The sequence below is a fragment of the Anomalospiza imberbis genome, chromosome 6 (assembly GCF_031753505.1).
Source record: "Anomalospiza imberbis isolate Cuckoo-Finch-1a 21T00152 chromosome 6, ASM3175350v1, whole genome shotgun sequence".
Lineage (NCBI taxonomy): Eukaryota > Metazoa > Chordata > Aves > Passeriformes > Viduidae > Anomalospiza > Anomalospiza imberbis.
In genome coordinates this window covers 11,910,443-11,936,291 of record NC_089686.1, presented here as the reverse complement: position 1 = coordinate 11,936,291, position 25,849 = coordinate 11,910,443, and the positions used below count along the sequence as shown (strand labels likewise).

Genomic DNA, 25,849 nt, shown 5'->3' with positions numbered 1-25,849 from the left:
TTACTGTATATAAACAGATGGGCAGCTCTTGCCACAGTGGTGTGTTTTTGTTTCCTTTTTACGGAATTTTTTTTTCTTTGTCATGTCCCACCTTTGCCAAATGAAAATGTCAATATTTTATCTTCTTCCATTAGTGTTTTCTTAAAATCATTTTATAGAATGCTGGCAGCTTGAAGTGCACTTTTGACTGGATTTTCATTTTCCTATTAATGGGAAAACCTCCTAAACAAAGCTTCACAACTAACAATTACGGAACCTTCCTTGGGGAAAGGAAGGTTTCTGTGGGAGGGTAGATTAAAATAAAACACCAAATAATTGGAAATATGTTTCATAGGCATGGTTGGCATGAAGCTCATGTAGTGCTTGTGCTTAACCTTTGCTGGATTTTCTAGGATTGAAGCTTTTTTACATTTGTGCAAATCAGTTTTCATACCACCGAGTAGTTTCTAATAGCAGTGCCAACAGTATACCACAAGTATTATAACTTAAAATGCTTCTGCCTGAATAAAACCCCCTACAAAATTAGAACTATCTTATCTCTAATATGCTGGGTTATTTTTGGGCTTAGTTTGATTTTGTTTCTGGGATTTTTGATTGTTCCTTTGGGGTTTTGTTTGGTTTTGTTTTCATTTTTTTCTTTTTTTGTAAAAGTACATTTTATACCTCATTGATTTGATTAATGCACTTGCGACATTTTAAAATTAAATCCTTTAAGGGAAAAATAAAAAATTTAGACCTTATGCTAGCTGTCTCAATTAACTGAAGTTATTCTATTTTTCTACTTTCCATTCTCCTTGTTTCTGCAGTACTAAGGGTTGTATAGTAATAAGTGGTCCAAATACAAATTTTATTCTCTTATTCAGATATTAAAGCAATAATAAAGTTGGTTCTTCCCTTCAGATTAGTAAGATAATTGCATTTTGAGTTACAACTGCTGCAAGAAGAAAACTAGTGGAAATCTGTAAATGTTCCAGTGACAGCATTGATATATACTTCTTACACCATGTCTAGATTAGGAAGAGGGATGTCATTTAAAATATGTTTCCTAGAACACTTTAAACATTCCTGAAACAAGTGTTCAACACATCTGAAAATGTGTTAGCTTTATGTAGCTATACAGAATCCTATGCAGAAAAACTCTTTTTTTGGGACAGTTGGTTTAAAAATTAAGCTGGTGTGTTCAAAATGTCATCACTCATAGTCCATGTAGCAATCTGAACATCTATTTACATCCTTCATAACTGCTTGAAAATAAGTTTATTAGCACTTGAAGGTTATACACAAAGTGACCTTAGCTCACAGGTTTTTTTGAGCTTAATTTCGTTTTCACACGGTTTAACTGCGGGTTTAGACAAAAGAGTTCAAGTGATTTCTTTCATAATTATTCCAACAAATTTTGCTTTGTACTACAACAGTATTATTTAGCTCAATATTTTAAGAAGACATGAATTGAAACAAACATAAAATATTCTAAATATTCCTGTAGTTACTTTAGGAATTTATATATATTACAGGCAAGATCAGATGTTTTTGTAAGTCACACAATGGGTTGAGAGGCTCAGGCACACCTAGCAATTCTAATGCTTGGCTATTGCTTCCCTTCCTGGCATTCTCTTGTCTCAGTTCTATGAACAAAAGAGTGTACCTCTTTATGTAGCCCCTTATCCTTATTGCTGTGTATTAGAGATAACCAAGGGGCACTTTTAGCTCCTGCAGTCCTGCCCAAAGCTGCACCTCATCCAACTGGGGAGTCTGAGGTAGTAACAGCCCGAGATATCTTTTTATAATTTTTCCATGAGACTGTTTCTGCCCTCTCACCCATTGATTTTCAATGAACCTTTCAAAGTACAGATCAGAGCCTGCTTTGAAAACTAGAAAAGACCTTTTACGTAGATAGTTTGGGTCTTCCTTCTCTACTGTATTTGTTAGAAATTGCATGTTAGCAGATATGGCATATCTTTCAGACCTGAATTCAGTTCTGCAGTTAAAAAACAAAGTAAAAAGCCAAATCAGTTTGGTCTCCTTGAGACGCATCAGGGATCAGTGCTGTTCCAAAAAAAGGGACAGGAGAGGCTCATGTCTTCTCAGATTCAGAAGTTTGCGGAGCAGCCTGAGTGCGCTGTGGAATGGAACAGAGTCTATTCTAGTCAAAGCATGGTAATTTCTTCATGCATCCTGTAACTCAGTACTATCCCACACCATCCTTGAGCAGGGCTGTTTCTTAAATGCCACATTTATATTTATAGTAATTGACAAGTATGAAATGATTTCTTACTGTGGTTCATTAGGAGCCATTGACAGAAGAAGCTGGTAACACAACTTGGCACCACTTGGCTAAATTGAGGGGGGAAGAATTCTTTTAGTACGGATGTTATATTGAAATGAACACAGATCCATCCATTAAAAAACTTTTTAATTCTGGTACACATGCTCCAGAAATTAATTTATTGTTTAGTATTCTTGACTGGCTCTGCTCTAGTTCCTCTATGCATGCAAATTCAAAATGCATAAAACTTAATTCCTCACTTGCTTCCAACCTCTAATTTATCACAATTGAATCATTGTTCTCAGGTTCACTGTGCAATTACTGACTGCCTGCTTGAATAGATGCACCTTTCTATTTCTAAAAGTCAGGCTGCTGGGTTTTCTCTTCTGCAATCTAAGTTGGAGGCAAGTGCATCATAGATAATCATAGCATGGCAATGAAAGAGATGTGCTCAATTCCTAATTTATCATTCTTGGTGTGCTTGATGAGTTCTCATATTATTTTGGTTACTCTGCTTATGTTACTCTGTTATATTTTTTTTCTAGGAATGAATCCCTAGTTTGTATGATCGGTAAGATAAAAGCCTTTCTTTTGTGCCTTATGAGCTGGTTGATAGTGCAGCAGACCCCAGAGCATTATTCTGTGACTGCCGTTTACTTGAGTATCAAGTGCTTACCCTCTCCTGCTTCCTGCTGTGACTTACCAAGAGTTTTTATCTTCAGCCCAAACTACCTTATTTTCCAAGGCTTTTTTCCTGAAAGCAGGAAATAGGATCTGGAAACATATCTATAATAAATCTCATCTCTTAGATTGTGTAGGTGCTTATGTGCTTTGTGAACTTCTAATCTCAAGGGCAGGGAGGTCTGGTTATGTTACCTCAAATACGTGTTACAGTATTTTCATAGCATTTCTAGGCTATGCAGGAAAGCAAACAACTTCTGAAGCCTTTATTTCCAAATACTATGGAGAATGCAAAAGAGCAGTTGAATTACAATGTGCCACAGAGAAAGTAAAAGGAAAATTGCTTTTGTAAAGAAATCACTAGTATGATTTCATCACTTTGCTGTTTGTACCTGCCATTTTGGCCCCATATATGGTCCTAGCAGATAACTATGTAACCACCATAATTTATATAATGGGAGAGGAAATGAAAACAATTTATGGAACAGAAATGGAAATGCAGTATTATAAATAGTGAAGCCCAGAAGAGTAAGAAATAGTAGTGAAAGATAAGCCAGTTTGATAAAGTAAATTTAAATAAAATTGGAAAAAAATAAAATTAAAGTTTTCATGATATCTTTGTGCTAGAAATGAATATTGGCTGTTTATTTCTTTCTAATACTGTATAATTAATTTGTTAATAATTGTAGATTTAGAGGAGGCAATATAATAATATGTGTTATTTTTCTAATAACAGTTGCATATTTCATTGTTTTTGTGATTCTTATAAAGGAAAAGGATGGACTGGTTACTGTTTATAATGTATAACATTATTGCTTGAGTGTGTGGCAAAAAAATAAGTATTTTCAGAGTAGCAGGATGAAATGTGTGATTTTAACTTTTTAGCTCAGCAATTAAAATCACAGTGGTCATCACAAGATAAAAGAGCAACCTCAGGTTTAATGAGAATTCAGTATTTAATCTAGAAATAATACTGAGTTTCTGTGAGAGCTGAGTTTTGAAGTCAAGCTACAACACTTAAAGCAGTTGCTCTCTTGGTAAAAATAATTTCATATAAATGTGTCTTGCTTTGGCAGATATATAATAATTTCTAGTCTTAGAATACTTGATACATGTGTTTCAATGCCTGTGAATGAAGATTTATATATGTCTCTGTATTTTTCAGTGAACTGTTTCCCATGCCCAAGTAATTTATTCTGTACTAAATATGATCTTTATTCCATGTAAATATCAGAGTTTATTCTACAAATGTAATTTGTAAATTAATTAATTAATAATAAACTAATTAATTAATTAATTGTAAAGGTATTTATTACTGGGTTAAAGTTTAGCAGCTTTTGATATTTTATGTGAAATTTTTAAAATAGTTCTAAGGCACTTCATATATTAAAAAATTACCTTGAAATTATTGAAATTCCTTCTTAGATTATGGTGTTATGGCCTTTATCTTCAGCCTTAGACTGGTTTTGAAAACAAATTATTTTTTCAAATTCATATATAGATGCCACTCAGGAGAATATGTTTGGGATCCTCTTCTGGTAAAGAGGTTGTAATTCATGATTCTTTTTTGCAAAAGAAGTCATGATTCACAACATCTGTCACTTGAAATAGGATGCTTTAATGGCCCTAGTTCCTATAATTTGGAAGAAGTGATGAAAAAAGACTAGAAAGGCCTTTATTTCTACACAAGTTATTCTTGACACACTTGACTCTCTCAGTAGAAATTAGTCCTGCAATGCCCATCACCCTGGAGAATCTGCTGATCTGACATCTGAGGCCTGGGCACAGAGATACAAACTCAAATGCAGAGAACTCATCCTTTTGCAACCTCTCCTTTTTCCAGTGATGGTGGCTGCCTGTACGGAGCAGGCAGCAGCAGCTGAGCAGACATTCCTCTCCGGCTCTGCACTGAGTACAGTGGAACTCTCCCACAAGCCTCATTTTTTTCACTTACCACTGATTAAACAGTGCAAATGCACAGGAATGGGGAAGCGCTTAAGAGGCTCCTTAAGGAAATGCAGACATGATGGTGGCTTTGCAGTGATCCTCTGACAGGATCTGAAGCATTTTCCTTTGTAATGAAATAGAGAAGAGTCTCCATTTGTGCATGGTTAACCTCTCTATCACTTGGAGGAGGCACAGCCTGGTGCTTGTAACCTGGGGCAGACACGTTCTGTTACAGCTGAGCATTCACTGCTCAGCTGAGCATTTCACCATGATGCCCAGTGAAAACTGATGAAGCTGGGTAGGAGCAGGGGGGAGAAGAACTGGACTGAAGTAGGATCTGAGAGGCGAAGATGCTCCCCTAAGTGCTCGTTTAACTCTTGTTCTTTTTTCCTCAAAACCTGGTTCTGTAATTAAAAGTTTACATTAATGGGCAGTAAACTAAGTGAATTACCTCAGTCAAAACTGCCTTGCCCATGCAACTTTAATTCCAGAAAACATTGTAACACCACCATTACCTGGGCAAAAAAGAGCTGATGGAAAGTAAAACAGCGGAGAGAAATGTGTTACCTGGTAAATGGTCCCTTGGGTGTTGTCAGTGGTCTCATCTGCAAGAGTGGATCACTTGTTCCAACTCACATAATGAAGGGAAATGTGCAGCTTTAAGGATGTGCTATTTCCAATTATGTAGCTTTTTAAAATGAAGAATAAACTCAAAAGTCCTGTTTGACTTGCTTTACTTTACCTTTCTTGTGAAAATTGAGTTTTTGTACTTAATCTCTAAAACATGACAGAAAATATTGGAAGCATGTACCACCTGTTTTTCCTTTCATCTTGATTCATTTATTAGCTTCCTCATACTAAAAGACCTCCAAGACATAATTAACCCTTTTTTGATACTGTGAAACTTGAAACAATCATTAAAACTCATTAAAAGAGAGAAACTTACTTTCAAAAGCAGTTTAATCTTAAAATTTCCCTGATTTTTTAAACTTGTGATTAGGGTAGAATACTAAGGGTATGGCCCTCACGGTTTCAGTCTTTACTGGCTAGTCAAGCAATTAATGATAATTGGTTGCTTTGCATTGCAGAACTGTGCTTCGTGATAGAAGATCTTTTGAGAAAATAATTTTCTTTAATGGAATGTTGTCTTCTGAGTATGCATTATGTAATGATACTGCCAGCAAGTCCTTTTTGTCCAGTAAAAAGAAAATATAATTGAAGAAAAAAAGTACATTACGCAAAGTCTTGCTTTTTTCTCCCTCTTCACATTTAAAGCTCAATGGGTATTATACTGTACAACCATGGGATCTTTTATAATCCAGTTTTTACTGAAGAAGTACATTTATTGGAAAACAGTTTTGATGTTTAGTCTTCTGTCACAGAACTGATCTTACTGGATTTTTATATGGGTCAGTTCTTGCAAAATTTCTAATTTTATCTTAAAACTATGACAAAAATAGAACCACGAAAAGCATATGCTTTTACTTTTTTTCAACTGTACTTGATAACTGAAGTCAAAGTAGTTGTATTTTCTAAAATATATTACTTGGAAACAAGTACCTCTCTCTTTAAAAATTGCCTTTAAAAGATGAACAGGACTATTTATATTCTGAAAATGCTACTTGTTATATACTTTAAAAAAATTGGAAAACTAGTAGGATTTCCAGAAATTCTAGGCATGAACTTAGTTCTGTCCAGAAGAAAATGAAAAATGGGAGGACTTACACCAGTCCTAAAAAATCTCCATGTCGCTGCATGATAATATTATCTGCTTCCTCAGTGAAGTTAAGGTAAAAATCTACTTAAAATTACAAACTGAGAAATATTATAAAAGCTCATGTATGGGCAGATGTGAAAACTGTAGTCTGCCAGGATTCTTCTTCCTTGATGGAAAGCAAGATATGATGGAGACCAAAATTTGGAAGAAAAATTATTTACAGGTAAAATGTATTTGGATACATCCCTGCATGGAGTAGGACAACATTATGAATGGGAAAGTATAATGTGAATTGAAAGCAATGTAGACATTTCGAGAAACAACAAAAGGAATAAAATTGTATTACTGATTTGTGGCTTGTTAATAAAATGTCATAATTCTAAACAAGCATGCAATTGTTTAAAACTATTTTTTTTCAGCTTAGTTGATACAATTTCAGATTGCAAAGCTTTCTCAACTGCAATGATTTGCTGTAGCAAATTATTCTTGAAAAAAATACTGTGATTCTTTGTAAAGGTGTCCTTATCCTTCTTTTTAAGGTATGGGATGCTGTAGATACAGGCTGCTGTTTAAAAACCTACTCCTGTCACTCCTGTGCTGTTCGAGCTGCCCGGTGGTCATCCTGTGGAAGAAGGATCCTCAGTGGGGGCTTTGATTCCATGCTGCATTTAACAGATGTAGAAACAGGTAAAGGCCATGAAGAATGCATTATAGCCACTTCTTTATTGTGTACAGATAACTTGGGATCTTGCTTGCCTTACTCTTTCTTCTAACATATAGACAAATCTGTAGATGAAAGTTAGAATTTTTGAAATGTGACCTTACTTAAAAAATGTATTTTGGCAATTAAGAGTAGCTGGAGAAGTTTGAGAAGACTGAAATATCTTACAGTTGACAATCACATGTAATTTCTGTTGTCAGCTACTACACAGATGAATGGGATGTAATGTGTGTTTTTATGTTCTGTCACCATCATTCATTAAAGTGTTTGAACAGCCTCTTAAAGCTGACTTCAGTAACATTTATACATATATTGAAATTAAACATAGGCTTGTATTTCATTCTCTGTTGGGTTGAAGTTTGTGCTTGAAGTTAATTAGGTGATTTTTCTTTTTTCTGAATAGGACCTTAATTAGGAGTATAGAAACTTAAATTCTGGTATGAAACCTTGAGAATGAACTTGTGTTGCTTTGCTGCATTTTTGAATTTGATTCGGGATTTGATTGTTGTAACCTTAACAACTAATTTCCTGGATGCTGTGTCTCCTCATGTCTCCTTCACAAACCAAAGTGCTTCTGTCAGCTGTATTCCTTCTCTCCTTAATGTATGTTACCAACATCCAGCAGCATTCACTGGGGCTGTGCATAATGGGACATCTCTGTGTGCATGTAGGAATTAGATCCAAAATGGGATCTCATCAAGGGAAGAGTTGCAATTTTACATCTCCCACTTTAGTTTATTTTAAAGTGTTTAACTCCTGCAAAGGTGCAATATTTTTTGTAAGACTACAATAGAAATACTTACAAAATTACAAGTGGTTTTTGTCTAGGAGGATTTTCTCTTGCATAAAAGTCAGAGCTACATTGTATGTGAATATCTGGAAAGCAGAAGTCCTATTCAGATAAACTGGGAAAGCAGCCAAGAAAATTTTAAAATATTGTTCATATGAGAAAAAGGTTCTTTTTCATGCTCCAAGAATTTATTTTTTCTCAACAATAGTTGTACTAGAAGTATTTGAATTCAATGATGGCTGGAAGGGAGCTGTTGCATTGTAGGAATGTAAAATATATTACAGAATACTGATGTGTTGAGAATATCCAGCTTTTTTAATGGGGAAAGGAGCTTTATATACTTGGTGTAATAGTACAGGAGGTTAATATACCAGATCATTAATTTGTTAGTCTTCTACAGCAACCTTTCAAGTCCCACATATAACTGAATCTTACTAATCCAGGTGGATTTACTTTTGCGAGTAATGCTTTAAAATTCTAAATAGAATGGCTATCTTTGTAATGGGATTTATAGCAGCTGAATAGATTCTGTGTGTCTGAGTAATTTTTCCATACTCTGGGAAAAATTTCATAAAATCATAGGGAAAATTCCAAAGATACATAATTTAAATAATATGCTTTAATTTACAGCATCTCTTCAGCTTAACTGAACAGTAATGGGACAGAAGTCTGGATTAAGTTGATTATAGTGATTCATTTATACTTCTCTAGGAAATGACAACAATAGCAAAATAGCAACTTTTGCTTAGTTGTCAATAGCAAAATGACAACTAGGTGTCAAAGCAGATAAGTTTGTAAATGGTTCTTTCCTTACTGACTTGTGGGTTATAGGGTGTTTCTAGCTACTTAAATAAATTGTATGTGTGAAATGAATGCTTATATACTTGGAAATAGCAGGTATTCATTACAGTCTTATTTAAAGAACACAGAATTCCTTGTAGTTCCTCTAACTGCAGTTGTGATTGAACCTGACTTTCACACCTCGTTTGGAAAACCATACTAGGAGTGATCAGATAGTCTGATTTCCTAAGTATGCAAGCCAGTTTCTGAGTTCCTTCCCTGTTGTAAAGTTACTCTTCATACATTTCAGCCAGTTCTGTTCAGAGAGACAGGGCAAGCAGTTTGCCTCTGGAATCCAAATAAATTTGATATAAAAAGCCTAATTTCCATTTGAAAAACACTAAGGCATCTATAAGATTTTGATTTACATTAGTTTGCTGAATCATTCATTCTTCCTCACTCTTCATCAGTGCTGAGATGATTTCTTCTTTGATTAACTTCAGATAGATGTTAGAACTGTTCCTTCACACTGGACTTTCATATACTTTTTTGGACTTCAATCCTAATTACTCTCCATTGCTAGTGTGAACTAACTGCCAGTGTGTTTAAATGAAGTAAATGCATGCCAGTGGGATTTTATAAATAATAATGTTCTCTTTCAGGCTCTATACTCTTGTATATTTTGTTCTGGTTCAACATTTTTCCAGTCATTTCCTAAAATCCAATCTTTCTTGTCTTTATTTTCAGTATACGTTTTTTATATTACATCTGTGTTATAAAAATTACTGCATGTCCTTCACTAAAAGAAACCTAATGGTCTCTATAGAATGACTTAAAAGCTTTAGAAAAGGTTGCAAATAAAGCTTAGTACATGCATGGTATTGAGCTGCTGAGTTGTGGGGGATTTTTGTCATTTTCTGTTGGGAACATAGTTTCTGCCCTATTAAATTGAAATTGTAGTCTGGCTAATTGTTCTGAGTCTGATGAAGGCTAGTTATGATATTTCTCAAAGGAATGTGTCAGCAATTTTTTAACAAAGAGCACTAGAATAAATTCTTCAGGAAATTTTCTTTCAAAGATTGGACTTTAGTTTGGGTATCCTATGTCCTAATATACTGCATCTTCTGGAGTGGTTTTGTTTTCAGTGTTTATCATCTGAACAACATCAAAATAGAAGCAAACACTGAAATCTCATTAATCATGAAATAGAATTTTTGTTGTTGGCAGAGAAATCCTAGGCTAGAAGACACATCCCTGAAATCTTATCCTGCAATTTTACACCATCAAACCTCTTGTCCTTGTGTATTTAATGCAAGTTCTTATATATAAAAAGATCTAAGATACTGCAAGCATAAAAATGAGCTGATAGAAATCTCAGGATATGCATCTGGAATGGAGTAATCCAGTGCAACAGACCAGGCTGATGCTAAGCTTGTTAGAAAGAAACTTTGCAGAAAAATATGTGGAGGTCCTGGTGCTGAATATGAATCAGCATTGTTCTCAGCAGCAAAGAAGGAATGGCATTCCAGGCCAGATCAGGAAGTATTTACCTAGTACCTAGGGAAAACAATACCAGGCTCTTCTCAGAGGTGTGCAGTGAAAGGATAAGAGGCAAAGGAACAATGTAGGAACATAGAGACTTGTTGGCTCAGCTCAAGGGCCATCAAATACTAAACCAGGCTGTTCAGAGAAGCTGTGGAGTCTGTACTTGGAGATACCCAGAACTTCAGTGGACAGACCCTTAAGTAATCTGCTGCAGCTGGATATAATTTGAGTAGGGATTCAGACTAGATGATGCCTGGAGGTCCAACTTACATGATACTGTGATGAAGAACAGACAAGAGAAGAATTCCAAGTTAATGACGTACAAGGAGTTATCTTACTGTGGTTTACATAAGAGATAATAGATATTGCCGGGCAAGTATTTTTTAAATTCCATTTTTGTAGATCATTATTTATTATCTTCAAGGGCCATCCAGTGCCTTAGCACCAGGATGTGAAGCTAAAACTCTCCACAAATATGGTTTTCTTAAAAGCTGTTGTACACATTCAGTGTGGGTCAGACCCAAAATATGCATTAATTTTTAAAGAACTCAAGGTTATGCATGAATCATTCACATGACTGGTTCTGTGATTAGTTGCAGTTTGCATCAGGCAAGTTCTGTACTGCACTATGGAGATTCATGAATATTGGTAGATCCAAAACCTGCAGATTTACTGCCTGTTATTGGTTAATATTTTTTTAATTGTCCTATTTTAAATATATTATTTCTTTATAAAAATAAAGCCTTTTGAATATTTTCACAAATATGATAAAATAAAATACAGCAGTCTGAGACTCCCTGGTTTTGTTTTTCTCTAATAACACAGAGTCATTTTCTATTACTGGTAGTTCAGACATGTTGTTATTTACAGAGTATTAAATAGTGTTATATTCCGAGAGCACTGAAAAAAAATGCTTTTAAAACATGCTAGGTCAAATACATTTGACATTTTACTTCTGTTACATCCAGGTGTAATGGAGATGCTCTACCACCTTTGGAAGGGTAATTGTATTTTTAGAATTTATTTATAACTGTTTTATTTTTGGAATGCATGTTTTATTAATCAGTAGATTTTTAATTAGTCACAAATGAATTGGTATAATAGCACAGGCAGAACATTGGCTGGGATTTTTACTATTTGCATATTGTAGATACTTTTCATTTCTTTAATATTATGACAGAGGGAATGTTCCAAGAAATTTTGGCACATTTCCTAAGTTACCAAATGCTGCAGTTGTATTTTAGTTCATGGACTGAGCTTGCTTTCAAATATAATTTCCTCAGAGTTATAATGAGAGAGTTTCTTAATGGAACATTTTGTACCTACCAAGAGAATGGTTCAGATTTTCTTTTCTATGTATTTTTTTCTGTTCTAATTCGATAGTCCTATAGATATAACATTACTATTTTTAATGTACTCATATTTGTTCACATAGGAGTTCTAGTTCTCTTACCTAAACATCACCCCAGGAAAGCTGTGGCATTCCTCTGTTCCTCCTTTTCTCTCCCAGTACTATTTAGGGAGTATGTTTTAATATGCAGAAAGCTTTTATATGGAACCTCAGAAAAAAGCCTAGTTGATTAATATTGTTTTTGTTTGCTTGTTTATTTTTTTTTCTTTTGCGTGTATTCAGGCACCTTAGATGTGAAGTCAGAGGTTTCCCCCAAGATTCAGCAGTTTTATGAAATAAGTTGAGCATAGTTTAGAGGTCACTGATCAGATAGGGGGTAACAGCATTTTACTTTTTATGCTTTACTGGTGTCAAGCCTTGCCGAAAAGTACTTATTTTGGGGATGTTTCAAAAGTTAATAAGAGACAATGATTTAATATTTCAAACATCTTTACTTGCTGTGAACTTGTGAGCATGTAGGGACAAAAATTAAGAAAAACATGGAATCAATATAACTTTGGTTCTTGAGAAAATAATAAGGCCATTTGTAAGCACACCAAGAATGGAGAAGTAACAGACAGCATTGATTTGTTAAGGACAAATGATGTCTAATCAATCTAATGTGTTTTCTCACTATTGTGCATGAGAGGGACTGTGACTGTAATGAAATATTTTTGTATATGTTCTTTTATGTGTTTTTCTAAACACAGAGGAAAATCCATTTTGCTAAGCAAGACTGCTCTTGTGTCCTTGTAAGTCTCAGGCTTCACCTTTCTTTACAGAAAGACAGATTACAGATTAGAGTAAGGAAGTAAATGTTTTAGGGTTATGCATGTAGGTGTGTGAACCTGAGGACCACCAAGCACAGTTTACAGAAACATCCTGTGCTGAGCAACTGTGCTGATGTTCTGTGAAAAATTCAGAATGTTAAATAGCCTTTAAAAAATCTGATTTCATAGCTGAGCAGTTTCACAGTAGGCTGCTGAATAAAGAAACAGAAACATATATTCAAGATATTTTTAAAGATTTTTTTCCATATTGTGCATGTTACTATTATGTTATTGGCAAGCCTTTAATGCTTGGAGAATTTAATTAAAGCCTTTAAGGAGCATAAAACACACTGCAAAAGATATAGTAGATATTGTTACTGAAATTTTGAAAATTAAGGATTAGAGAAACATTTGATTTCTGCTTTGGAATAACAACCTCTTATAAAGGAAAATTATATGTAGTATGGATTTTCCCTCAGTTAGCCAAAGACATTTTCAAAAGGCCTAATTTTCTAGTCTATGAGTTGGTTATGCTGCCTTTAGGAACTAAAATGCAATAAATATACACACAATAAAGGTATATACAAGTGTGCAGAATTATACCTGTTATGGATAAGGGGGTCTGCTCCTCAAAGGCCATCTTTTTCAATATATAAAATAAGGTCCCCAAAGATGAATATTTCATTTGAATAAAGTGAGTATTTGTAGATAACTGAAAAAAATGATTTCCAGAAAGATGGAGGAGGATCTATAGGAAACACTGAACCTGGGTTTCCCAAGCTGTGGGGTAGGTTCCATCACAGCAGGATTACAGCCTGGAAAGAATAAATTCTGCTCATGGTAGTATAACACACAAAGCAAAGTACAGAAAAAGGCTAAGAGTTAAGTTCAGTGTCTCAAATTACTGAATTGCACGAGCTAATATGCCCCATGTCATCTTTTGCATTGATCTGCTCCATCTCTCAGATAGATATTTTTCCTAAATTTCTGAGTGAATAGTGAATAATTTTAGTTGTGACAACAAGAGTGTTTCCTTTCTCTAACACCTTTTGAGTTTGTTAACTGCTGCTGTTCAGCTTGTCTACATTCCAGTCTTGCTCATTTTCTGTGACATGGCAGTAGAATGGAACTCATGTATACATCTAATAACACTGCTTACTTAATTTCCAAAAAGAGATGTTTGACTGAATTTCACTTTGGGGAGATAATGAAACAGGGAGGGTTATCTTTCAAAGTGTTAATTGGACAGCCTGAGCTTTTAGTATTAGTTGATTGTGACTGACTTAAGTAAAAAAATGGTTAATATCTGCATCAAATCATAAAGTGGCAGCTTAAAATAGGAAAAAGAATGAGGTTAAAGACTATAGAGGTGAATAAGAGCCTCAAGTTGTTTGCATTAATTTTATTTGTTATTACATTGTAATGTAGAATTCATAACACTGAGAATATTATGGTTTAATTATGTTAGTGACTATCACTGACAGCTTTTGGATAAATTGCAGCCTCTAGAAGGCAAGAAAAGGGCAAATTCAGTGCTCACTTCTCTTTCAAACAGGAAGAGACAGAGTAGGGAACTTGAGCATTTATTTTAGTTCCTGAAGAAAATATCAGGCAAATTATTAAATTACTTGGAAGCAGTTGGGAATGAGATGGAAAAATTGACTAATTAATAACAAATTATGTTAAATCAATCTTTCTGTGGAAAATGTAAGAGATCTTGTAGTTAGTAGATGAAATGCATCTTGAAATAAATGCACATCTTTTTTGCCTGTGTTGTACCTGACCTTCTCATGTCTTAGGCTAGAGAACACAAGTATTTTTTACACAAAAAGCAGTTTTGAGAAGTCCTGTGGAGGTAAACACTTAGCAAAGCCAGTGATTGCCAAAAGCTTAAATGAGGAGTTCCACTGAACCAGTTATGGATATGTCTAATGCCATTTGGACAACACTTTGTGGAGAACAGTGATCACTTGATGTGTCCTTTGTAAAGCTGTGTTACAGGATTAGTACAGGTAGGCTGCATTTTTGCTAATTTCTGGCTGCAGTCCCATTGAAAACTTGTTTATTATACTCCCAGAGTTTTTATTAAGCTGGGAACTAGTCAGAAAGAAATTCCTTTGGGAATAAAGTGCTATTAAACTGAGTAGTGAGCCTCCATGGGGTAATTCAGTAGTTTGTGGAGAGCTGTGGGTGAGAGTAAGATGCCTGTGTATGTGCCTTTTGTAAAGCCCCCCCAAATGATGCCTGGTAGTGGTGTACATGACAGTAATATCTTGTTCCTCGTATAACTGATGATTTTAATACTTTCTTCCTTCCCTGTGGAGTCTTTCTTTTTTTTCCCCTGTAGCTATTGGGGTTCTGAAAGCATCCATGGCAAGAGATGGTCACAGTTATGACTTGTGGAGAAAATCTCTGCTGCCCTGATGACTTTTTGTCCTTTTGGGGAAGGAACTCATGGACAAAATTAAGTGTTTCACTTAGTGGTGACAGAGAGGCCCTTTAGATCTTGCACTGGCAATTGGTGGCAAGTAATTTGAAAAAAGGACAAAAATCCCCTACAAATACCAGAATTCACATAGAACAACACTCACCCCTCCTTTAGGCTCTCTGTAATCTTTTTCCCCGTCTTTTCCCTTGATGAGCATGTGTGATAAAGTAAAACCTTTCTCTTCTTTAAACTGAATAAATAAGTAAATTTATAAATCTTAGCCTATTGTCTGTGTAAGTTGATTTCAGCAGATGAGGAAAATTGAACTGATGATGAAATCAAATAAATCAGCCCCAGAGAATGAAATAAGCATAAAAAAAATCAGTGTGAATGATTTTCAGTATTGTACACCTAACTGCAAGAGTTTACATCTGTCAGTAACGTTTTTAGCTGAAAGTATTTTCAGTTGTTTAAAAAAGTCTGTTTTAAGATAACCCTCACTTGCATAAAATGTAAATTAAAGAATATTTTAAGAAGCTTTTATCATAGTATTTTAAAGGATTTTTTTTGTTTTAGTTTGGCTCTGCAGTACCTCCTTCACTGTTGCTTACAGTGGTAACTTTGTTTAATGTAGATCTTTATATAGGATATGTAGAATATAAATCACAGTTGTTATTCTGAAAGTGAGCAGATATATTTATTTTGGTCCATACTGCTGTTTTCCAAAAAAAATATTTCAGTGAATGTACAGTAATATCATGAATTTGTTAGGATGAAAGGAAGCAGCAAACTGTGGAAAAGTCCTATAGATTAACCTAGCTGAGTTCTGTTGTGTTCCAAAGTGCAGGCAATCCAATTGATACTAACCACAGGATCCTGGGGAGATTAGTGTGTACAATTAAATGTTGGCAACAGTGTAGCCGTGGGAACAGCTATTGCCTTCATATGCTGGTTTGCAAATTATTTCCTACTTTCAAGATGAAGTTTTACTCCTACCTTCGCTGAAAGTTAAGTAAACAACTCAAGAGTTGTAATATAGATTGGGACGTGGTATTTCTGTACAGACAATGTTTTGTTCAAGTTATTTTTGTCTCACTGGAAAGACTGGCTTCTCTGTAGGGAAACATTCAACCATTAGATTTGTAGATTTCTTCCTGCTTGTTTTCTGAACTGTGACCTCGGTGGAGCTCCTCTCCTTAGAGTGGGACCCACTTGCTGTCTCCTTTCAGTGGGAAGCAGTCAGTGGGGCAGAGGCCTATGAGCAGGAGCAATTTCAAATGGATAGAAATTAGTGAGTTGTCTTTTATTATCATTAAATTAGACTAGCCCCAGATATTTGAAGTGTGTTATTATAAGCATGTTCATTTTTAGCAACCGTGATATTTTTGAAACTAAGTTGAAATTAATAACATATTTCATTTTCTGCTCAAATTTTAATGTCCGCTTGTCATTTGATTTTAGGGAAGCAGATATTTAGCAGCAAAACAGAATTTAGGATCAGTGCACTGAAGTTCCACCCTACAGAATCAAATGTTTTCGTTTGTGGAGGATTCAGCCCAGAAGTTAAAGCATGGGATTTAAGGACTTCTAAGGTAAAGCAAATCTTTTTTCTCTTTCTCTTTCCAAGTGTTTCCTAGGTTGTGTGTGCTGTGTGTTATCAAGGTGCTAGATGTACTTACTGATCTTTCATTGAAATGTTATTCTGAGGTCTCTTGCATTTGTCACTGTGTTCCTATTCATTGATATGAATCTCTGTAATGTGTTTGAAGTGCTAGGAGGAACATTGTACAGAAAAAGAGTATTTTTTTCTTTCTGTAGGTATAAGTAACATCTAATTGAATTATACAAAGTCAATAGCTCATTTGAGGATTGTGAAAAGCCAGGAAGCAGTACAGCTAATTTGCTCTTCAAGCTGTTGTTACATGTGGGTCAGGATGCATACCTTATGCCTGTACCTTTTGTACAGAGGCCTGGAGCAATTTTTACATTCATGAAGGGCCACAGAGGTGTGAAATGCCTCTGCTTTTACTTTATCATGAACCACAACGAGCAGTGTGCTCCCAGCTGCCATTCAGAGCTCAGGTAAGACCAGAGCTGTACTCTGCCAGTACTCTGTCAGTACTCTGTCAGTAGTACAGTAAGGCTGTACTCTGCCAGTAAGGATGTTGCCAGTAAGCAACATCCTCATGCACAGAACAGCTCAAAGAAAAGCAGGGACTGTAAAGTGATTAGTTCTTTGTTTTCCTTTTAATTTCTCTGTGGGTAGATCCTACTCATCATAGTTTGCCATCTGCTTGCTCTTGAGGATGGCAGAAGGGACCTAAAAAAGTTAAGATAGCATAGCCACACCTTGTCTCTGTCTGTGATGTACTAAGAATAATAGGTGAGAGATAAAGGGAGATGCATTTCAGGTATGAGGGCTCTAACAGGAGAGCTCTGAAATCATTGTGGGAGTTGCTATATTGAGGAAACAGAGTATTCTTGTGCAATTAACAGTCAAGTTCCTGTGCTGCAGTTGTGTTTGTCACTGATGTTTGAGGAAAGCATTTAATTATGTAGGATCTCTACCACACGAATAAGTTCTTAAAAGAAAAACATTAGTAAATACATATTGAGACTACCACATCGAAGGCTATTCTGAAAATAAAATTACTGTGAGTTTCAGAGTTACAGTGTTAGTATGAAAACCTTTGTAAAAGTTGATGGGATTTATTGCATCCATGATATTTGTATGATGGCTAGTTTTCCTTCATAGGGATGTGAAGAGGTTCCCAAAGCTTAGGTCTCTGAAGAAAGATGGTTCTAGTTTTAAATTGCAAAATATAAGTGCATTTAATAAAAAATACCTATTTAACTTTTTAGAAAAGGAAATTAGATTTTCCATTTTCACTGTTCCTTCTGACAGTGAACTGAAGAAGAAAGACTAATAGAAGTCTTTACTCCTGAAGAGCAGGATCAGTGATTTCATAGCATGGAAAAAACATAGCAAATACAGTTTTTCTTTCTTGAGATTCTCATAACACTAGAACTTAATTGTGGGGAGGAAGTGCACTCTGTAATTGAATACTTCAATGTCCTTTTTAACATAGAGAACCTATTGTTGTCATGGTATGCTGAACTGCCTAAAAAGGTGCTTCAGGAACTAAATGGGTGTCATCTTTTTTAGGCTTAAAGATTGTTCATTGTTATGTCAAATTTGAGGTCTTTGATTGTAGTCCAGGAAAAGGTGGCAGATGTAGGTGAAAAAACATTCTTTCAGAGATGTTCTGGCTTGGTTCTATAATCTTTTCTGGAAATGATCCTGTAGTTATACACAAAGTCAAGTGATAATCTGGCTGTGTACAAAGCCAGAGACATTCTTTCACCCCATGTCATTTCTTTATGATGGATTTTGCACCTGTGCATATCTTTGAGGGACCATCTGTGAGAATCTGTGAAGATGATTTTTCTATAGATTTGAAATCAATTGTGATTGATGAGCATGGTCATGCCAAAACTGGCAATGCCTCCAGCCTGTGAGTGTCTAGAGTGCCCAGTCTTTCCAGATGGAAAATGATAACTGATTCCGTTCTGCAGTAACAAATGGCTGAAGTCACATGTTGCAAAATGTGCCTGTCTGAGCAGTGCTCATGTTGTGTATGGTTCTGGAGGAATATGTCAGAAGTTTTTCACAGGTGGTAGGACACAATCTCAAATATTGATATTGGAGAAGGCACTTCAGTTTCAAGGAAATATATTTGTTTACAATGGATATTTACAATCCAAGACTTGAGTAAAACTTTTTTTTTTTTTTCAGAAATTCTGATACCAGTGATTTTGATGACAAGATCTGAAGATGATGCAAAATTGGCATTGACTGAAGTAGAGCTAAGGGGCTAGAGAACAGATGTTAGTGCTTGTGCTAGATAGATTAGTTCTGAGTTGTCTCCTGGGTCTGCTACTCTTCTGTTGTCAGTATCTCTGCCAATCTTCAGGAGTTTTATCTTTGAACAGTGTTATAGTGTCACCAAGACAAATGGCTTGAAAAATGTTGTTCTTGGCCCTTTTTCTCCCCTTGTGAATTGTGAATTGTCAGAGTTTCAGTAGTGCTTTCCCTTGGCACTAGACAAGGTATCAAACTGTATTCCAAGCAATGATGACAATAAATGTGTTTGTCTCCTAAAGCAGCTCCTTCCTTTTAGACTTTAAATTCTGATGGTCCCTCAGTTTAACCACAGCTGAACTGTCAGTTGATATTTCTGGCAAACCTGATTAAAGATCAGACCTGCATAAAGGTAGATTCAGAAAGCAGTTCCTTGTGAGGAGGAGCATGTGATGCTTAACCTGGACAGAGCCAGCAAAGCACCACAAGCATCCCAGGCTGTGATTGCCAAATATTGCCAGCTACCTCAGCCTGATGTTCTGCAGAAGGTGCCTCCTACAGAAATATGTGCATCTCTGTGGACTGGAGTTTGCTCTTTGGCTGTCTTGGAAAGTCTTCTCAGTGAAATTGTTCCTGAAAACTGGTGGGAGAGAAGAAGCATGACCTTCACCAATGAACAGTGTAGCTGCAACAGGCACAAGGCAAATAGAGAGGGGTAGCACAGAGTTTACATGAGGCTGCAACGAGGAACAGACAAAGGTTCCTGAGGTGGAGGCTAGTTTCACCTGTGGATCATTACTGCAAAATATTGTAGTTACATTTCAAACTCTTAGGCAGAGAATGAAATGTTGGTTAGGCATGAATTATCAGTGTCATCAGTATGTCATGTCTGCCACTTCCTAGTTTTGGGGGATTTCAATGGATTCTTCAGGTATTCCTGCTTTTAGTTTATATTGTTATCTTTATTCACATATCTTTTTCATCTCACACAGTTACAGCCATAGTTAAAACTGGAGAGTGTCCTAGCCAATATTTCGAAATTTGTCCTGTTCTAAGAAGTGCCATTTTCTCTTAACTGAAATGGATGTCTGAGGCCTCATGCCTCTTTTGTTTCAATTTTGACACAAGCAACCTTTCTATCTTTCAAGTTCTTTCATCCTAATTCATTACAAGATTTTTCTGTTTTGCCTGTTCTTTCAAGTGTGTTAATCTGTCATTCAGCTTGGAATGATGTACGGTAAACTAATGATTCTTTTTGTTCCTATCATCATACTCCTGATAGCCTTTTCAGGCTTTGCAGCATATTTTGTCAATAGAGAGAACACCCTAAATCAGGCATCTTTATCTTGTTATTCATTACACATTGAAAACTCAATTTCAGCATGTTCTGGTAATTCAATTTCAGGGGTCATTCTTTAGGATGTACTCCTGTGTTTTAACAAGCTAGCCTCTTGAACAACTGAAAATTAACTGTGAGGCAAAATGACAATTTTATCAGGAAATAAGGGGATTTTTCATGGAAATTCAGAGCAAAGCATTAAGCATAACAGAGGGAGAATGAGAAATTGCAAAAATGTTGTTGAATTACACATAAATGCAGTGGTTTAAATGAGCTGCTTTATGGCAGTGTGCCACATTGATGCTTTCTGATGATGGAAAATGACACAGAATAGTTCATATTGGTATTTTTAAAATTAGTACTTCTGACCAGGATCATGAATTTATGAGCATTAATTACTAATATTTATTTGTGATTTGAATATAGTACAAAAATTGGATTTGCAAACCCCAGAGAAAAACTATCAAGTTGGTTTGAGGCATCCTCTCAGCTACTAAAATACTGAAAAATTTTAGGGGGGCTAATAGCATCCCTGGTTTACACAATGCAAACCTTGCTGACATGTATGAATGAATCTTTTCAATTCAGTTTGACAATTCACTCATGGTACAGGGGAAGTGAGTGAGTGGCTGTGTGGTACTTAGTTGCTGGCTGGCTTTAATCCATGACAGAAATGTGCAGTAGGCACAATCAGAGAGGCAGATATTTAAAAAAAAAAAAAAAAAGAATGTTGAAAGATACATATTGCTATCCCTGTTCTGTTGAGCAAATAGGCAAAATAATTTCAAATGTAGCATTGTGTATTAAGCAAGACAAAGAATGAAAGAACAATAAGGGAGTTTAAATCTTTAAGATAAAGCTAAGCAATGTACTTCAGAGAAATGAATGGATAGGGCAGCTTGTTAACCTCTCAGTGAAATATAAAGTATACAGGCATCTCAAAATTAAAGACACAAGTAATCAAAGCCTGAAAAAAAAAATAAAAGAGGCAGCTGAATAGCCTGTGGAGATTTATTATAGTGGTATTTCTTTCTGTTTGTTTTAAACCAAGTTTTGTCTCTCTGGTAAAGAGATTATTCTGGAGATTTTATATTATTGTATAACAGATTGATTAAATATATGAAAAATTTGGAGAATGTTTATAGAGATTTTATGAAAAGATCAGAAAACCTGGAAATGAGCTGCTGTTTTAAAAAAGAAAACAATTTGCAGTGTTGGCCAAGGAGGGAGCATCATATTGAACAGCCCCCATGGGATCTTTGGACCTAGATAAACCCTGTAAAACCCTGCAAAAAGAAATGTGCAATAACCCCAAGACCTTAAAGTAGCTATGTATTTTAGAAGCATTTCCTTTCTCTGAGCCCTGGAAGAATTTCGTAAATGCTCAGCACAAGCCAGCACAATCACCCTTCATTTTGGCTGATCTACATTAGCTTTTCAGACAGGATACAAGATATATTCCAACCACTTATTCTACCTGAAATTTTAGTATTCCTTGAAATACCAAAGAGAACAAAAAGTTGAGACTTGTATCCTTTAACCCAGCAGTAAGGACCTTATTTTGTTCATTAAAGTAAATATGACTACAGATGGGTTTTTTTTTTTGCTTTTTAATTTGGATTTCTAAGCTTACACAGATGTGTATCAGAGAAAGACTACAACTGTAGCTGTCTCAAACTGGTAATACTTTTAAAGGAGCTGAAGTTCAAGATATGGTGAATGGTCAAACTGCATCGAACTATGTATTTGCATGTGTCAGCAAGGTTTGCCTAGCGTAGAGCAAGGGTGCTGTTAGCTCTGGTGAAAGGATGTACAGCAGTCAAAGCTTACATCTGAATGTACCCATTAAAGTTTCTAAATGTACCCATTAAATTACTTTTGAGATTTGCATATTTTACGTTTTATTGATATTCTGCTTTGAGGCAAATTGATGTTTGGTAAGCATTCAGGAACTGGTTCCTTACTGTGGCCATACCAAAATGTGAGGGACTTTGCCAGTGGAGATCACTAACAACGTTTTTTAGACTTAAGTAAAAATAGAAGAATAATTTACTCAGCTGTTGGATAAAGTCTCTTTTTGATCTCTTGTCTGTTGATGTTCATGTTTCCAGTGTCACAAGCTAGTGAGGTTTGTTGGAGCTTTGGCAAGAGCTATTTGTGATCACTGCCAGAACAGCAAGTCCTGATGAAGCACCACACAGTAATCTAGAGAGAGGATAAATGGAAGGTGACAGGGCTGTGGCTCTGATCCTAAAGCATTATTTGAGGCTCTTAGACCTCCATAAATGCAAATCCACTGATTATGTTGAACAAGGAGGGAAAGAGAGGAAGGGTATTGGGTAGAGGAGACCCAGTAGAATATGACTGGACAACCGCAGAACAGACTTTGAAGAAAAGATTAGTTACAGATATAGAAATAAAATATATTTTAAAATATCATATTATTTAAGGGAAGGTTGATTGTGTGAAGTTTACTTGATGTCACTTTATGATGCTGGACTTGGATAGAGCAATAAGAGAAGCTGGGGAAGGCAGGAATTAACCTAGGTACTGTATAATGAGAAAACTGGCTAAAAGGGATGTCTCAAAAAAGGAAACTGGCTTGGAGCAATTTAATGAAGGGCTTCAGGCATGACACTAAATAGAGACAAAATTTGTTATTTTATTTTTGTAGAATGTTTGTTACAGAAAATCTTGTGCTAACATAATCAATAAAAAACCAGTAGAATATTATGCAGGAAAATAGCAACAACTTACTAGAAATTGAAAGAGTACAAAGAAATAGAAAGGTTTAACCATTTGGGATTAATAACAATTTTTTTTCATGGAAATTTTGAAAAAAAATTAGTATAAATTCAAGGCTAATTTAAGGAAAACATAAATTTGAAGATTTACACAGAATTTCCCATTTTTAAAATTGAGATCTTACAAGATATAGAACAAATTAACTAGCAAAAATGGTAGAAGCTCCTATTTCTAGCTTTTAAAATAAGTCTTGGAATGAACTGTAAAATTATTATTATTAACAACAGAGTTCAAGGCAGAGTAATAACAGGTTTTTTCCCTACCCCCATCTTTGTTTATTACTCTGAACATTACTTAGCTACAAAATTGCAACTATCATCTACAACTTTATGCTTAAAAAGAAAAAAATTAAAGAGATGCTTTTTATGCTGGTGAGCTATTTCTCCATACTTGAGTTTATAAAGAAATAAGCACAAGCTGTTAAAGCACAGTTAAAAAAATTAATAGGTGCAAATGCACTGCATTTGTTTCCTTGGAAACATTCTATTGCAATTTCTTTCAGATGAGATGCAGTCATTTTAAGTAGCATGTATTTAGGAGACCCTAATGAATTTGTCTCTGGATAGCCTATAAATATGAAAAAAGGCTGTAGAAACTGGTGGAGCTGCTTGCACTTCTGGTTTCTATAGAAACAGCCAATACATTGTCATGTACTGGTGGTATTAGGAAGAGCAAGGTAATTAAAATAAGATGATTTATGCAGTGCTTTAGAAAACTCAAGTTATTCTTCTCAAAGAAATCCTTCTTGAATCCATGGACAAATGTTCAAAGAAATATGGTGGGGCTATATTTGCACTTGCATAATGGCATGTGATTTTAAATGTTAACATTCAGGGGTCCTTTCTGAGTGTGAAGACACGTGTTATGTGTCTGTGGCAGAGGTGAGCAGTCTGCTGTGTTTATCTGGGAGCCTCATATGGTGGCGTTGCAGATGAAAATCCCACACCTGTCTGTGGACCATCACTCCTGTGCTCCCAGAGGGACTGAAATGAGCCAGGAACGAAGCATTCCTTCTTATGGAGTGGAAGTGCTCATGTGAGAGGCTGTCAGGGAATGGCTGTTCCAGTTTCAGTCCATTTCTAGACACATTTTACACCCCCAGCAGTGACCAATACACTTTTGAAGAACAAGAATAGAAAAGCACAACAAATGTCTTTCTCACAGTTCCCAGCAATGGTTACTTAGGCCGCTCTAACTTAGAGTTTGGGTGCTTCCTGCCTCTTTGTCTTTCTTGGATCACTTTGAGTTTTCACACTGTGGAATTGGTTGTTTTTGATCTTTATACATCTGCAACTTTTCTTTAGCAAGGAATTCAGTTTAAATATGTAGTGTTTGAAGAAGCATCTCACTCTGTGCGTTTTGAAGCTGCCTTCTGCTCATTTGCCATCTGAATACTTATAATGGAGGAAACCACTCACTTTCTCCATGCTGCTCAGACTTTATTTCCAATTCTTTCAGATTCCCCTCAGTCATCTCATTTCTGTACTAAGAATTCCTTGTTTTTGTACTAAAAACTTTCTGTGAGTTCCTCACAGAAAAGCCATTCTGTATCTTCCTGTATCTTTCCTATATGTGGATTTCACTTCTAATTCTATTTGAGATGGCGAGATAATTTTAAATAGTAAAATCTGGTGGGAAAATAATTTTTTTCTTATTAATGGTTGATTATTTCCATCACAAGATTCTTGTGCCTTTTCAAGTGATCTAAAATTGACTTTAAAAAAGCCAGTGTACATTGTTCATCTCTGAAATCTTAGAGATCAATACCAGATTAAGGTTAACCTTTTCTTCATCTGAAAAAGTCATTCTTTCCTTTTAATTATTCTCAAGATCTCTTAATAATGTTGAGCTTTATCTCTGAAAACAGCTGTTACAAACAGGGAAAAAATTAAATAGTAAAGAAAAGTAGGGTTTTTTAATTGCATGAAGAGAAATACAGTAGTTTGACACAAATGGTTTGCACTACAGTAGATAAAAACCCCTTCTATTTTGTGAAAAAGTAAGCTTTTCTTTAAGTTAAAATTTACTTTTTGTTACTTTTAATGGTGTAGTATAGTTTCACAGAGTCTCCCATTGAACTAATTACCCAGCATGTCAGTAGGAAGAGGCAGGTCCATGCCAAATCACACAATCTAAAAAGATAGGACAAGAAATGAAAGAAAAAAATATGCCACATTTTACAGGTTGGAAGCCATGGATCTCACTGCTAAGGGGTTTTTCTGATGACCAGCCATACTGCCTGTAGTCCTATTAGATTTGTTTGGAGAGCTTCTCTCCTGATGGCCCAGGACAATGGCTATAAAAACACATTTCTTTCTCATTACCAGCATAAAATTTGAGATGCTTTATGTAAAGTGCATTGCACACAGCATACAAGTGACCAGCACAGAGTTGGGGCAAAAAGCAGCTTCTGAATTGCTCGTGTGGAGGCTTTGAGATTTCTTGACAAACAGAATGCCAGTGTGTGCATGGTATGTGCTTAATGCAGAGAAGTATTATAGAACACCCATCTGAAATATATGCCTTGAATTCAGCATCACAGCTTGATTTTCAAATCACCAGAACCATAAGAATCTGTTTGAAACTGATTTAATTTGCTTAAATTACCTTTGTTTTTGAATTCCTGCAGCCATGGACTCCTGCCTTATTGAAGAAACTTTGTTATTATGTTGGATTGTGTTGACACCAGAAACGATTAGGCCTTCCTTTGAAATTAATTCTTTTATGTCCATAAAATTCTTTGATTGAAGAAGTGAACTGTGGTTTTCCAGTGCTGATTGGTGATAAATCTGCAAGTAGGAAAAGAGC

The 25,849-nt window shown here is 35.5% G+C and overlaps 1 protein-coding gene across 1 annotated transcript in view; it reads left to right on the top strand.

Annotated features, from left to right (window-relative positions):
• The window catches only part of WDR25 (WD repeat domain 25), a 56,896-nt gene that overhangs the window by 23,420 nt on the left and 7,627 nt on the right, over window positions 1-25,849 (top strand). Inside the window, exons 2-3 of the mRNA XM_068192441.1 lie at window positions 7,151-7,298; window positions 16,497-16,627. Coding sequence (XP_068048542.1) covers window positions 7,151-7,298; window positions 16,497-16,627 — 279 coding nt within the window. The remainder of the gene's footprint in view (window positions 1-7,150; window positions 7,299-16,496; window positions 16,628-25,849) is intronic.